General features: G+C 44.1%; 1 protein-coding gene across 7 annotated transcripts in view; it reads right to left on the bottom strand.

Annotated features, from left to right (window-relative positions):
* Positions 1 to 8,222: 8,222 nt before the first annotated feature.
* KDM2A (lysine demethylase 2A) overlaps positions 8,223 to 13,421 on the bottom strand; it is a 50,699-nt gene continuing 45,500 nt past the window's right edge. For 3 of the 7 annotated variants that reach the window (XM_072130176.1, XM_072130177.1, XM_072130178.1), the window contains 4 exons: positions 11,567 to 11,730; positions 10,633 to 10,791; positions 9,868 to 10,083; positions 8,226 to 9,266 (listed from right to left, as the gene is read on the bottom strand). In XM_072130176.1, the coding sequence (XP_071986277.1) occupies positions 9,085 to 9,266; positions 9,868 to 10,083; positions 10,633 to 10,791; positions 11,567 to 11,730 (721 nt within the window). In that variant the 3' untranslated portion in view covers positions 8,226 to 9,084. Of the gene's footprint in view, positions 9,267 to 9,867; positions 10,084 to 10,632; positions 10,792 to 11,566; positions 11,731 to 13,421 lie in introns of all 7 variants that reach the window. The other 4 variants (XM_072130173.1, XM_072130172.1, XM_072130174.1 and 1 more) reach the window with 3 other exon arrangements.

The raw sequence follows: 13,421 nt of genomic DNA, 5'->3' as shown, positions 1-13,421 counted from the left end.
AATAAAGATAACATGATTATTAGTCTATACGGTGAACACCAAAAAAAAAAGAAGTAAAAAATCCAGTACAGAATTGATGCTTTTCTACTCCTGCCCTCAAAAAAAGTTCCTAAATTTTCAACAATAGGTGATACAAACCCCAAAATGGTAACACTGGAAAAAGCATCTCATCCCGCAAAAAAAATGCCGTCACATGGCCCCAATAACGAAAAAGCGAAAATTTTATAGCCTTCAAAAGAGGCCAATGAGGAAACTAAAATCCTGGCAGCTGCAGGGCCCTCCTTCCCTTCTGCGCCTCGCTGTGCCCCCATAACACAAGTCACAGCCACATGTGGGGGGTCTTTGTACTCAGGAGAAATTGCAGAACAAATTGTATGGTGGGTTTTCTCTTTTTATCTTTTGGAAATGTGTAAATTTTAGGGCTAAATGAACGTATAAGGGAACAATATGACCATTCTAAATTTCACCTCCATTTTGATTCAATTACTATGAAGATCTCAAGGGGTTAACAATCTTCGTAAAAGCTGTTTCTGATAGCTTGAGGGGTGCAGATTTGAAAATGGGTTGGTTATATAGGGGGTTTTGATGCTAAATATGTAAAATTTCATTCAAAACTGTATTTATCCCCAAAATAGTCAATTCTGAAAAGCGATATTCTATTTGTAAGCCGTGTGACATCAAAATAAATTATCCAAACATTTCAGAAATTATGAAAATGTAAAGTAGACAAATGGGAAATGTTATTCTGCAAGTTATTTAGGTGGTAAATCTATCTGCCTGAAAACGCAATGATTTTGAATTTCGAAAATGGCAAATTTTTCCAAAAATGTATCATATTTTCTTTTTTTTTGTAAATAAACGCAAAACTTATCTGCCAAAATTTACCACTAAAATGAAGTACAACATGTGGGGAAAAAACAATCTCAGAATCGCTTTGATAAGTAACAGTGTTCAAAAGTTATAACCGTATAAAGAGACGCAAGTCAGAATCCAAAAAAATCGGGCTGAGCCTTAAGCTACAAAATGGCTGCGTCCTTAAGGGGTTAAGGCACAACTGAAACACCCTATTTCTTTGTGTAACATTATGCGAAGGTCTAAAGAAACCAACCAAGATATTAGGAAGAGAATTGTGGAATTGCACAAGTCTGGTTCATCCTTGGGTGCAGTTTCCCGATACCTGAAGGTGCCTTGTTCATCTGTACAAACATTTTTATATGCAAGTACAAACAAAATGGTAATGTCCAGCCATCATAGCACTCAGGAAAGAGATGGGTTCTGTGTCCAGATATGAACAGGTTTTAGTATGTGTAGTAAAAGTATGAAATAGAAGCACAATTTATTGAATGAAGCCCTCTCCCCTCATTAAATTACATTTATAACCTGCACAGAGACAAGATGTATGGATCATACAACCCACATCAAAGAATAGTAGGAAAGGTGCTGTCACGTGGTGCATTCTTTGACAGATCTTGGACCGTTTTTTAAAAAATGCATACGTTTTAGGAGGAAGACTTCCGAAAGTGACCCATGAAACAAATGGGCCCCTTAGGTTCCCTCATTTCTCGCTCTACACCTTCAAAAATCCATAACTTTTGTAATTTCTCCGTGTACAGAGCTGTGTGACGGCTTAACAAATTTTACTTCTCCGTCACATTATTTATTATTCCATGGCGTGTACTGAGAAGCTGGAAAAAAAATCCAAATGTGGAAAACAAACATGTTTATGTCAGTACTTTAGTTCTGTACTATATCGGTGATACCAAATTTATACAGGTTTTATTATGTTTTAATTTTCAAAAATGAAACCAATGTGTACAAAAAAGAAAAAAAAAAAAAAAAAATCGCCATCTTCTGACACTAATAACTTTTTCATACTTTGGTGTACAAAGTTGTGTGTGATATGTCATTTTTTGTGAAATGAGCCGACGTTTTCATTGCTATCATTTTGAGGTCTGTGCGACATTTTGGTCACTTTTGATTCCATTTTTTATGGGATGTAAAATGGTGTAAGAGTCGGACATTTGGGCGCCATTTTCCATTATGAAGGTCACCGGCAGCAATAACCATTTTTATATTTTGATAGATCGGGCATTTTGGGACGCGGCGATACCTATTGTGTATTTGATTTTTACTGTTTATTATGTTCTATATTAGTTCTATGGAAAGGGGGGTGATTTGATCTTTTTGAAACTTTTTCTTACTACTTTTTAGACCCTCTAGGGTACATTAACCTAATACTACTGTATTGCAGTATATGGCATTTTTGCACAGTAAGTATTCATTACAATGAGCCTTATTGACTCATTGTAACGAATCTTCAGAAACCAGACAGCCTCGGATCTGCCGAGGACCCGAGGCTGTCATGGCAACCGATCTCCGGCCCCCGATGACGTTCGGGGGAGCAACAATGCGATCCAAGATGACAGTGCCCATGCGCCGCCGGCATTATTAGCAGTGGAGGTCAGAACATGAGCCCTCTTCATACACCGCCCTCACCTCTGCGCCGTACATGTACGGAGCGTTAAGGGGTAGAAGGGTTATTTTTATGCATTTAATAAAGGTTTATTGATGACAGCATATAAACAACAGGACCAGGAGATCCACAAAGCAGTCAACATTTTTTTTGGATGCAGCCCCATAATGGAATGTGATACAGAAGGGGTGGGTGAGCAGGAGACCTAGTTGCCTCCAACACTTGGTAACAGGAAGGAACTGAGAAAAAAAACTGAGTAGGGAGTAGAGGGGAGCGGGGGTAGGAGTGGCTCCCTAAAATTTTTTTTTTTTTTAGTGAGGACCTAATTGGTATGATAGCATCCCAGACCAATCTCTAGGCTGTACCCCATATTGCCCAAAATACCACTTCTTTTTACACACAACCCTACAGGTGGACCCCTGTCACTGCAGCAGAGATGGAGAAGTATTGGGGCATAAAAAAGCCCCAAATCAGGGACTACTGGAGCACAGACATATTGTACCACACCCTGACGTTCCGCATGGTGATGAGTAGGATGCGCCCAGCCTGCCCCCATGTAGTATATATACAGCCAGCCAGACGCCCCTGCCCAGCACATAAAAAAAACTTATATACTCACCCTCCAATGTCGGCGCGTCCCATCTTCTTTCTTCTCCGCGGCTCCTCTTCTTTCTTCTCTCATGGACGCGGCCATGTTTTCTTCCAGCAGGCACATACTATGCCGCGGCCGCTGCTGACGTCATAGTATGCGACGGCCCTCATCGGGGACATTCGGGAGCCGCGCCAACATCGTAGGGCGAGTATATAAGTTTATTTTTTAAATGGGTTAAGACTCGTGTATAAGCCGATGGGACGTTTTTCAGCACATACACAGCTTATACACAAGTATATACGGTAGATATATATAGTGCATGTGTGCATGTCGGTGGAACATATGTATATGGGGTCGCAGCAAGGGTGTAGGTATATGGGGGCCCCGATTCTAAGTTTGCATCAGGGCCCACTGGAGTCTTGTTACGCAACTGAGAGTTATCAACATAAACACTTTGGCATCTTCTTTACATCGATGAATAATGTTCTGCTTTTCCAGTATAGATCACAGTCATGCCCCCACAGCAGCTAAAAGTCACAGGGCCCCTACAGTACCAAATATAGTCACAGGGCCCCCACAGTAGCCAGTATAGTAACAGCACCCACATACTCTTAACCCCAGAGCATCCAATATACTCACAGGGCATCCAATGTAGTAAATAGAGTAACAGTGCCCCCACAGTAGCCAATAGTTCTGTTCCCTAAAATATTTCCTAGTTTATTATCCCCTTAAGGGTTATTTTATATAAAGACAGCTCACCCCCTATTAATTCATTACATCCTACCCCCATCATCCCAGTGGATTCCTTATGTACAGCCCGACACTTGCCCGGGTAAGCCCAGTTCTGGCCCCGGCGCTGGTCACAGTGCCCCCACAGTAGCCAATAGGGTGACAATGCCGTCACAGTAGCCAAAATGGTCACATAGCACCACAATAGTCAAAAGCCACAGGACCAAGTCTTATGAATGCTACATATGCCTTTTCACAGAATGGTTAATGACATCACATAATCTCATAAACACTTTTCCTGCAGTGGGGCAGAATGCAGCTAAATGCGACACCCCAGTAAATGCCTCCTAAATTAAGTGTCCTTCTTTCTAACAATTCCCACTGAATGAAGACCCCCCACCTAATAATAACCCCACCCTATGTAATGGGTCCTGCTCATCATCCCCCTCCCATCTAATCCTCCCCATGCCTTATGCCTCCTTACTGGTTACAGTTCATGTCATGTGACCAGAGTGACATCATCTCAGGTACTTTAGCCTCTTAGTAATAGCAAACTGTACCCTATGCAAGTATCTGACCACATGAAGTCACAGCAGCCTCCACGGACTTCTAATCCTCCCTGAAGGCTGCTGTGATTTCATGTGATCAGATACATGGTGTACAGTTTGCTATTCTTAGAAGGCTTAAGGACCTGCGATGTTGTCACTGGTCACATGTCCTGAATGTAACACAAGGCACCGTGTAAAAAAAATTGACAGAATATTTCCCATCAGTAGAGAGAGATTTATATGTCTGTAGTTGAATATTAGCAGGGGAGGCAGAGCAGTGATTTGGAGAGACAGAGCTGTCAGTCCCAATAATGGGGCGGGTTCACTGGTAGCCTAAGAGAGAGAAGAGTCGCGGCCAGGAGACATGAGTCAGGAAAGCTAATTTGCATATCAGAAAAACATCAGTAATTAAGGTACAGGGCCTCACTGGCAGCTAATTTTAGGTGATATGGGGAGGACTTGTAACCCTTTATCAGCAGGCATTGTTACTCGGGGGGGGGGGGCATCTGGTGACAGGTCGTCTTTAAAGGGAACCTACCACCACAAATCTACCTATAAAAGGTAGATTGGGTGGTAGGTGGATCAATGGGGCCTTTTAAGGGCTAATCCTCACGTCCCCACACTTTTTTGATAACTTTTATTAGATATATATTCAAATTTACTTATGCGGCTACTGGGGCGTGGAGTAGCCGCATCTGAGGTTACACGAGGCGGCTACTCCATGCCCCGGTAGCCACTTTACCCCTCCTACTCACCCATCTTCGGCGCGCAGCTCCGCGTAGCTGCGCGCCCTCGTCCGGCGATCCTGCCGTCTGCGCATGCGCAGAAGAGCAGGCCCGCGCCTGTTTCGGAGCAGTGACCGCGCGGCGCGGGCCTGCTCTTCTGCAGACGGCAGGATCGCCGGCTGAGGGCGCGCAGCTACGCGCCGAAGATGGGTGACTAGGAGGGGTAAAGGGGCTACCGGGGCGTGGAGTAGCCGCCTCGTGTAACCTCAGACGCGGTACTCCTTGCCCCAGTAGCCGCATAAGTAAATTTGAATAAATATGTAATAAAAGTTATCAAAAAAGTGCAGGGACGTGAGGATTAGCCCTTAAAAGGGCTATCCTCACGTCCCATTGATCCACCTACCACCCAATCTACCTTTATAGGTAGATTTGTGGTGGTAGGTGCCCTTTAAGGGGCCAAATAATAATGCTCCTTTCAGTTTATCATTTGATGAAAATATTCAATACATTTCGTTCCACTTCACACTTGTGTCGCACTTGTTGTTGATTCTTCACCAAGAAATTACAATTTTATATCTTTATGTTTGAAGCCTGAAATGTGGCAAAGGAAGAAAAGTTCAAGGGGGTGAATACTTTTGCAAGGCGATGTATATTTCCTGTGGTTTAATGACGTTAAGGATACATAAGGTCAATTAGCTATTGATTTTCACCACCAGCCCCTGAACACTGACAGTACATGTACAAGATCTGCAGGTTACGGGAGGTAGAGGAGGTGAGAGTTCTCTGCACCATGGGCAGCCAAGAGAACACCTGGGCCGCGGCCATTAACTTACACTGGGAAAAGAAAAAAAAGAGAGAGAAGAGCGCCGGAGGTAACTGTTGTCTTTATTATCTTTATTGGACCCCTGCTGTGGATATTTCATTGGGGGTGGGGAGTACTGCTGGGACATTTCATGGGGGTGGGGAGTACTGCTGGGACATTTCATGGTGGGGGGGGGGGGTTGGGAGGCACTGCTGGGGCCCGTTTCATTAATGGGGAGAGCACTGCTGGGACATTTTATAGGGTGGGGGATCAGATGGGGACATTTCATTGGGTATGGGGGGGGGGCTCAGCTGGAGACATTTCATTTGGTGGGGGGAGCACTGCTGGGGACATTTCATTGGGTGGGGGGAAGCACTGCAGGGTACACTTCAATGAAAATCCCAAAGACAAAGGGGACATATAGGTGGGTGTGGGTTGCCCCCTTTTCTGTAGCAGTCTTCTTATCTAGACATTAAAAGAGGGCTACAGAGAAAGGGGCACTATAGAGGGGGCATGTCAGATCAGGGAACTGGTCACATTATAGGGGTTGTGGGTAGATATTGAGTATTTGTGGAGCACACAACTTTCCAATGGAGGGTCACCCGGCCACAGTCCCTGGAAAATTTTTTAGGTGCAACCGGTCCCCAGATACAAAAAGGTTTGGGAACACTGATCCACACAACCTCCTATATGGCACAACCCTGAAAAGCTGTGACTCACTTTTCATTCACGTCAGTGAAAAAGTTCTGATTAGATATAAGCCCAGGATGTAACAGGATTATATCAGGCCAGAAGCCAGCCCAAGTAGTGCAAGTACCGTATATACCGGCGTATAAGACGACTTTTGGAGACTGAAAAATCTTCAGTCTGGTCTGGGGTCGTCTTATACGCCGGTAATGTTTCTTCTCACCTTTTCCGCGATCCACCGAAGCTCCGCTGCTACGCTCCGGCCGCCGGTGACAGCTACGTGGGTGCCGGCGTCGCAGAGAATATGATGTCGGCACGCGGCTGACGTCATATTCTGTGAGCCGCCAGCGCTCAATGAGCTGTCACGGCCGGAGTGTAGCAGCGGAGCTTCGGTGGATCGCGGGAAAGGTGAGAAGCTGTTTTATTATTAGTGTGCCAAGCAGGCTGGCTATATAGAGGGGGAGGAGGCATCCTGCACAATTGGGGGCCGCCAGGCTGTATAATAGCTGGCTGTATACTGGGGGTACAGGCTGGCAGTATACTAGGGGGGGCAGTTTGGCTATATACAGGGGGGCTGGCTGTATACTGGGGGTACAGGCTGGCAGTATACTAGGGGGGGGGGGCAGTTTGGCTATATACAGGGGGGCTGGCTGTATACTGGGGGAGCTGGCTGTTGGAAAAGGGGTAGTCTTATACGGCGAATATATCTTAAACTCTATATTTTTAAACAGGAAAGTAGGGGGGTCGTCTTGTACACCGGAATATACGGTACATACAGTAAGAAAAAAAAAAAAAAAGTAGTCAAAAACACAGGTGCTTATTACCTTTTAGTAATTTGGCTGCTACCGCTTCCAATCCACATCAGTGCGTTCATGCAGCGTTACTGATCCAATGGATCAAAGTGAAGAATGCTGCGGTACTTCCAGGTAAAAAGCAGGTTTTATTCTCTTACATAAACACAGCTTGCATAGATGTATTGGCCAGAGATGGTCAGACCTATGTGTTATGAACTACTATATGGTTGTAAGTCATAACATCTTAGCCCTTCTTGCTCTGGGTGGGGGCAGCTGCAGCGTGTGTCTCCTCATATATACTTCCTCTCCTCCACCCGCTCAATGCACATGACAGGATGGGGGGGGGGGGGGGGGGGTGGAGGGAGCTGGATGAGTGGGAAGGATGAGAAACTGACACAGGCTGCAGCTGTCCCTCCCCCAAGACATAGCACACGCTGCTGGCAGGGAACCAGGTGATGTGAAATAAACTTATATAAACTACTGAAATGATGCAAAATGCTGACAAGGCATTTTAAAAATCAGCATAGCATAAGGTATTGGGACCGGACACCAGCTAAATATGACATTCCTAGGGACCAGTTCACTTTAAGAGCAAAATGAAGTTCGTTTATGGGGCTCAGGCCCACTTTTAATTTATTGAACGAGAAGTGCCCCCTTCATGCAGCAAAAATATGAATGTGTTGTCTGCCAAACATTTCCCCCTACAGTTAATATATAAAACTTCTGTACGATAATGACAGGGATAACAAATGATAACACCTGCTCCCGTAGACTGCGATTCTGTAGAGTGACTGTACGGGTTTGAGCAGCACAATATGGATGCCAGTCCACAAACCACACAGACAGACGCATTTATAATTGTTTTTGAACTTTTTTTTTTTTTTTATTGCAAAAGAAACAAAAAAGGGAAAGCGAGACCGCTCCCGCAGAGAAAAATATTATCCAGGCTCTTTTTTTTTATACAATCTACCCCCGTGCCGGGGAGGGAGCAGCCGGCGCACACATGCTCCTCGTGTGCGCGCACTCCGGCTTGTGTATATAATTATATATATTTCTGTATATATGCACAAATGGCCGCCCAGTGTGTGTGGAGCTAAAGCTCTCTAGAGAGGGGACTGGGCACAAAAAGCAACAAACCAAAATCTTAAATTAAAAAATAAAAAATATAATATTAACTCTTACTATTTTATCCATAAGCAGCCCCGTCCTCTCTCTCTCTCTCTCTCCCACTCACACACGTCACCTCAGGCACCCACAGAAATAAACCTTACTCACAACTTTAATGCTCAACAGGGCTTCAGAAGTACAAAAAAAGGGGAAAAACAAAAATTTGAGCTGCCCGCTCGCTCCTCAGTGGCTTCTCCAAAAACCTGTCTGGTGGAAAGCTATTCTGTACTAAGGAAGAGGAAAAAAAAAAGAAAAAATACAGAGTCTTCCTTTGCTCTGTGACAATGGAGATCCGGTCTTAGAGGCTTCGATCTCAGCCCTAGACGTGACCAACATGACCACTGCTGCCAAAGCAGCTTCAATACCCGTTTCAGATATATCCCACTTCTGTGCACCAAGTGATTGCCCCACCACAGGCATAGGAGGGCAGGATCCTAAATCGACAATTATTGCTCCTTGTAAGAGGCCAGGAAACTGGAGACACCTGAAGAGGAGGTGGTGATTGACAGTGTGCATCCTCCAACACCACGGCTGCCCCAGCACCGCGCCTCCAGCACTGACCCGCTCCTAGCTGATCTTTTGGATAAGCTTTTCTGCTGATTGACAGTACAAGGTGCTAACAGATAAGTCCGAGATGAAGCTCTCACAGGCTCCTCGCGTCACTTGTTTGCAGGCTCGAAGATCGATAAGAGTCAGGTTGGGGGCTCGACGCAAGTACAACAAGGACTCGTCAGTTATTCCTTTACATCCTGGGGGACAGGGAAATAAAAAAGGAAAGAAGTGTATATAAAATATAAGGCTGATAAATATTCCTGCTGTACAATCATTCTCAAAACACAAAAACTGCAGGCACACACAGGCTGCAGCTGCCCCTCCCCCAGGACTCACCACATGCTGCTGGCAGGGAGCCAGGGAATGTGAATTAAACTATTATAAAGTAATGACATGATTCAGAATGCTGACAAAGACATTTTTAAAATCAGCACAGCACAGGCTATTAGAACCCGTCACCAGCTAAAAATTACATTCCTGGTGACAGGTTCACTTTAAAGTCTAAGTTCTGGATGTCAACCAAGTGGTCAAAAGGTCAATTAGTTCTCAAAATACATTCAGCTTGTGCCGCAAATAATAAAACATTACCCAGCTCCGAATAGTGAAATATTAAAAACTTTAAGTGTCCGTTTCAGAAATAGCAATTTAACAATTGCTTAAAACTTTTAGAATGTTAAAGATCATCTTTTAGGTGTTAAAACAAAACTACACTTGGTCCCACGCTATGACTTTTCAATTTGACTTTCCATAACTACAGTGTGTAAAAAAATAAATATTGCTCAGAGACTGAGAACTTACCTGACAAGTGTATGTGCGCGAGTGACCCCCGAGTAGATGATCCTACGGCTGTAAGAAGGTTCACTGACTGATCTGTCAACAGAGGGCAGTGGCTGAGGTCAAGCTTGGACAGGACAGGACAATGTCGTATAATGAGTCGGAGTGTGACATCAGATATATCTAGGCCGGAGAGACGCAGATCTGTTAGGAAGCGGAGTTTGCTTCGAGAATCATGTCCTGCAAAAAAGGAAGTCATTGTCACAAATGACAGAAATAAGAGAGGACAGTAAAGGGAACCTTTCACCAGGAATGCGATTTTTAGCTGGTGACAGGTATGCTGATATTAAAAAATACCTCTGAATAATTTCAGTACATTATATCAATTTTATTTACATTACCTGGCTCCCTGCCAGTAGCATGTGGTGAGACCTAGGGGATAGGTAGCGGCAGCTTGTGTGTGCCTGCGTCAGTCACTTCTCCTCTGAACTCGTGCAGCTCCCCCCTTCCTGTCATGTGCATTCAGCAGGCAGGGGAGGGAGGGGGATGGTGTGGAGAAGAGGAAGAATGCATGAGGAGACACAAACACACACAGGCTGCAGCTGCCCCCATGTGAGCAAGAAGAGCTGGTAAGAATACCATGACTACGAACCGTGGAGCCAGGTAATGTGAATTAAACTTTTATAAACTATTCAAATGATGCAGAATACTGAGAAAGGGGTTTTAAAATCGGGATAGATATAGATAACGGTCACCAGCTAAAATGCTTTGCATGCGCTATTCAGTTACCTGGCTTCTCAGTGGGGGGTGTGAGCAGATCTCTTATCTGTGCATCTTTCATTCCAACACCCCAGCGTAAATCCAGAGTCCTCAGCAGCGGACAGCTGGGGCTGCTAAGAGCCGACACTGCAGACCACGAGCAACCAGAAAGAATAAGCTCTTTTAAACCTGCGAGAGAGAGAGAGAGCAGACGCTTAGCAACATCTATGCAGATACCAAGGCAGAAACACAGTGAAGGAAGAGAGAGGAGAGGGAGAGAGCACCAGATCTGAGAGAACACCAGATCTGAGAGAGAGAGAGAGCGAACACCAGATCTAAAAGAGAGAGCGAGCACCAGATCTAAGAAAGAAAGAAAGAAAGAAAGAAAGAAAGAAAGAAAGAAAGAGAGAGAGAACACCAGATCTAAGAAAGAGAGAGAGAGAGAGAGAGAGAGAGAGAGAGAGAGAGAGAGAACACCAGATCTAAAAGAGAGAGCGAGCACCAGATCTAAGAGAGAGAGAACGCTCCCGATCTGAGAGAGAGAGCAATCTAGGATAGAGAGAAAGATCTGGTATAGATATATACGGTAGAGATGGCTATATGATAGATATATATGGGATTATAGTACATTTACATAGATATATATGCACTCATTACATAGGGGGAATATATCAAAATTGGCGCTGGTCAAGGACACAACATTGTGTATGTGAACATGGGTAATAAAATTATGCAAACCTGAGGGTGCGACCAGACGTTCAGTTTTTCAGATGTCGTTTGATGTCCACACAACAAATGGAGTACAAGTAGGAGCAGCACCTCTACCTTATTTGTCTGAGCCCATTATGATCCACTCCTGCTTTTGGCTTCAAAAACTTCATCTGAAAAACTGACCGTGTGGACGCACCCGGATGTGTGCCCTTGTTACTCCAAGAATAGGTTGATAAATGCCCCCAGTACTCACCTGGTAACCTGTTCACTAACCACGTGAGCTGCTTCTTGGACACGTTTGTCCAGCTGAGGTCCAGCTGCACCGGCTGCCTCCTAATGATACCGCTAAGTGCCTGTGGCATCAGAGACTTGCAGCGACTCATAACAATCCTGGACCAAAGGCGTTTATCACCACCCCTGCAGGTACACAAGATCTACATCAGTTCTAAATATTCTACCATCTCCCTGTTTTTGTTACCGAATTCCCAGCAATGATGAAATATTCCATGAGGCTGCTCCTGCTGATCCCACTATCTCTTTGTATCCCGGGGCCTATGACAATCTTAAACATAGGTTTGCAATGTGGTGTAGTAATATATACAGGCAGTCCCCTACTTAAGAACACTCGACTTGCATACGACCCCTAGTTACAAACGGACCTCTGGATATTGGTAATTTATTGTACTTTAGCCCTAGGCTACAATAATCAGCTGTAACAGTTATCACAGGCGTCTGTAATGAAGATTTATTGTTAATCCTGGTTCTTATGACAACCCCAAATTTTTAAAATCCAATTGTCACAGAGACCAAAAAAGTTCTGGCTGGGATTACAATGATAAAATATACAGTTCCGACTTACATACAAATTCAACTTAAGAACAAAACCTACAGACCCCATCTTGTATGTAACCCGGGGACTGCCTGGTACAAGATGGGAAAATAATGTGCACAGGTGGGGCAAGAGGTTTAGACTTTCTGAGGATCTGGCGCCGATAAATACTGCCTGGGAACACACTATCTATCCACATCCTGTAAAACCTGTGATGTAGGGACACCACGATGTGGAATTTCTAGAAAAAAAAAACCTGTGAGGAAGCAAATACTATAAACCATCTAAAGAATTTCTAGACAGTGGGACAAATGTATCATAGTTTTTCGGCTGCCACTTTTTCAAGTTTCCCCGAAGTTGGCTACTTAATCGTTACAATGCATCTTAGGTTTTTTTCCCCCTTTGTGATACATGTGATGAGTTGCCTGTTTAGTCTCACTTTTGCAGATTTTTGTAAGTCTGGGTCTAGCATGCTCCGTTTTAGGACTTCTAAGTTGCAAGAATGCGACAATTTCAGAGTCCAAAAGTCACAAATTGAACAAACATCTGGGCTGCAAAGATAAAACCGGCCACTGCATTACACCCTGGAGGCAGCTAACCTTGGTACGATGATTGATTCTGCACCTAAAAAGTCGCAAACTGCAAAAAGTCTCACAAAAGGTTGCACAAAAAAAAAAAGAAAAAGGAAGCACTAGTAGTGATATATGTCCCCCATTGTCCTATAGTGCAGAATATACCTGTATGCACCATCCACTGCAGGATCATATACATCCTTTTGATAAAGCCACGTCACTCAAGTAGATCCAGCCTAAAAAATCCCCTGCATCAAGCTGAAAGCTTGATATACTATAGTGTGATGTTAAAGGGAAGCCGTCATCACATTTTTCACAAATACAGCTATTGACACGTTCCAAAAGAGCATTTTAACTGACCCTAACTGACACGCTTCTTATTGCTAACAATTACTTCCCTCATAACCCCATAAAATCAACTTTGTTATCTTACCTGGCATAAATCCAGATCTAGCAGGAGTAGGAGGGAGCGTGTCCTCTTGATCTAACTCCTACCCATGACTCATTATTCAGCACTTTATGTCATGAGACCAGGATGATGTCACCTAAAGTCCTTTATACACTAACCTTTGGAAAAACTACCCCAAGTATGTATAATAATTCCAATATAATATAATATATATATCGCCAACATATTCCACAGTGCTTGCCAGTTCAGTCCCCATGGAGGCTAACAATCTAATCAAACTACCAGTATGTTCTCTCTG

The sequence above is a fragment of the Engystomops pustulosus genome, chromosome 11 (assembly GCF_040894005.1).
Source record: "Engystomops pustulosus chromosome 11, aEngPut4.maternal, whole genome shotgun sequence".
Lineage (NCBI taxonomy): Eukaryota > Metazoa > Chordata > Amphibia > Anura > Leptodactylidae > Engystomops > Engystomops pustulosus.
The sequence above is the reverse complement of the archived record's forward strand: the minus strand, read 5'-3'. Positions and strand labels throughout refer to the sequence as shown.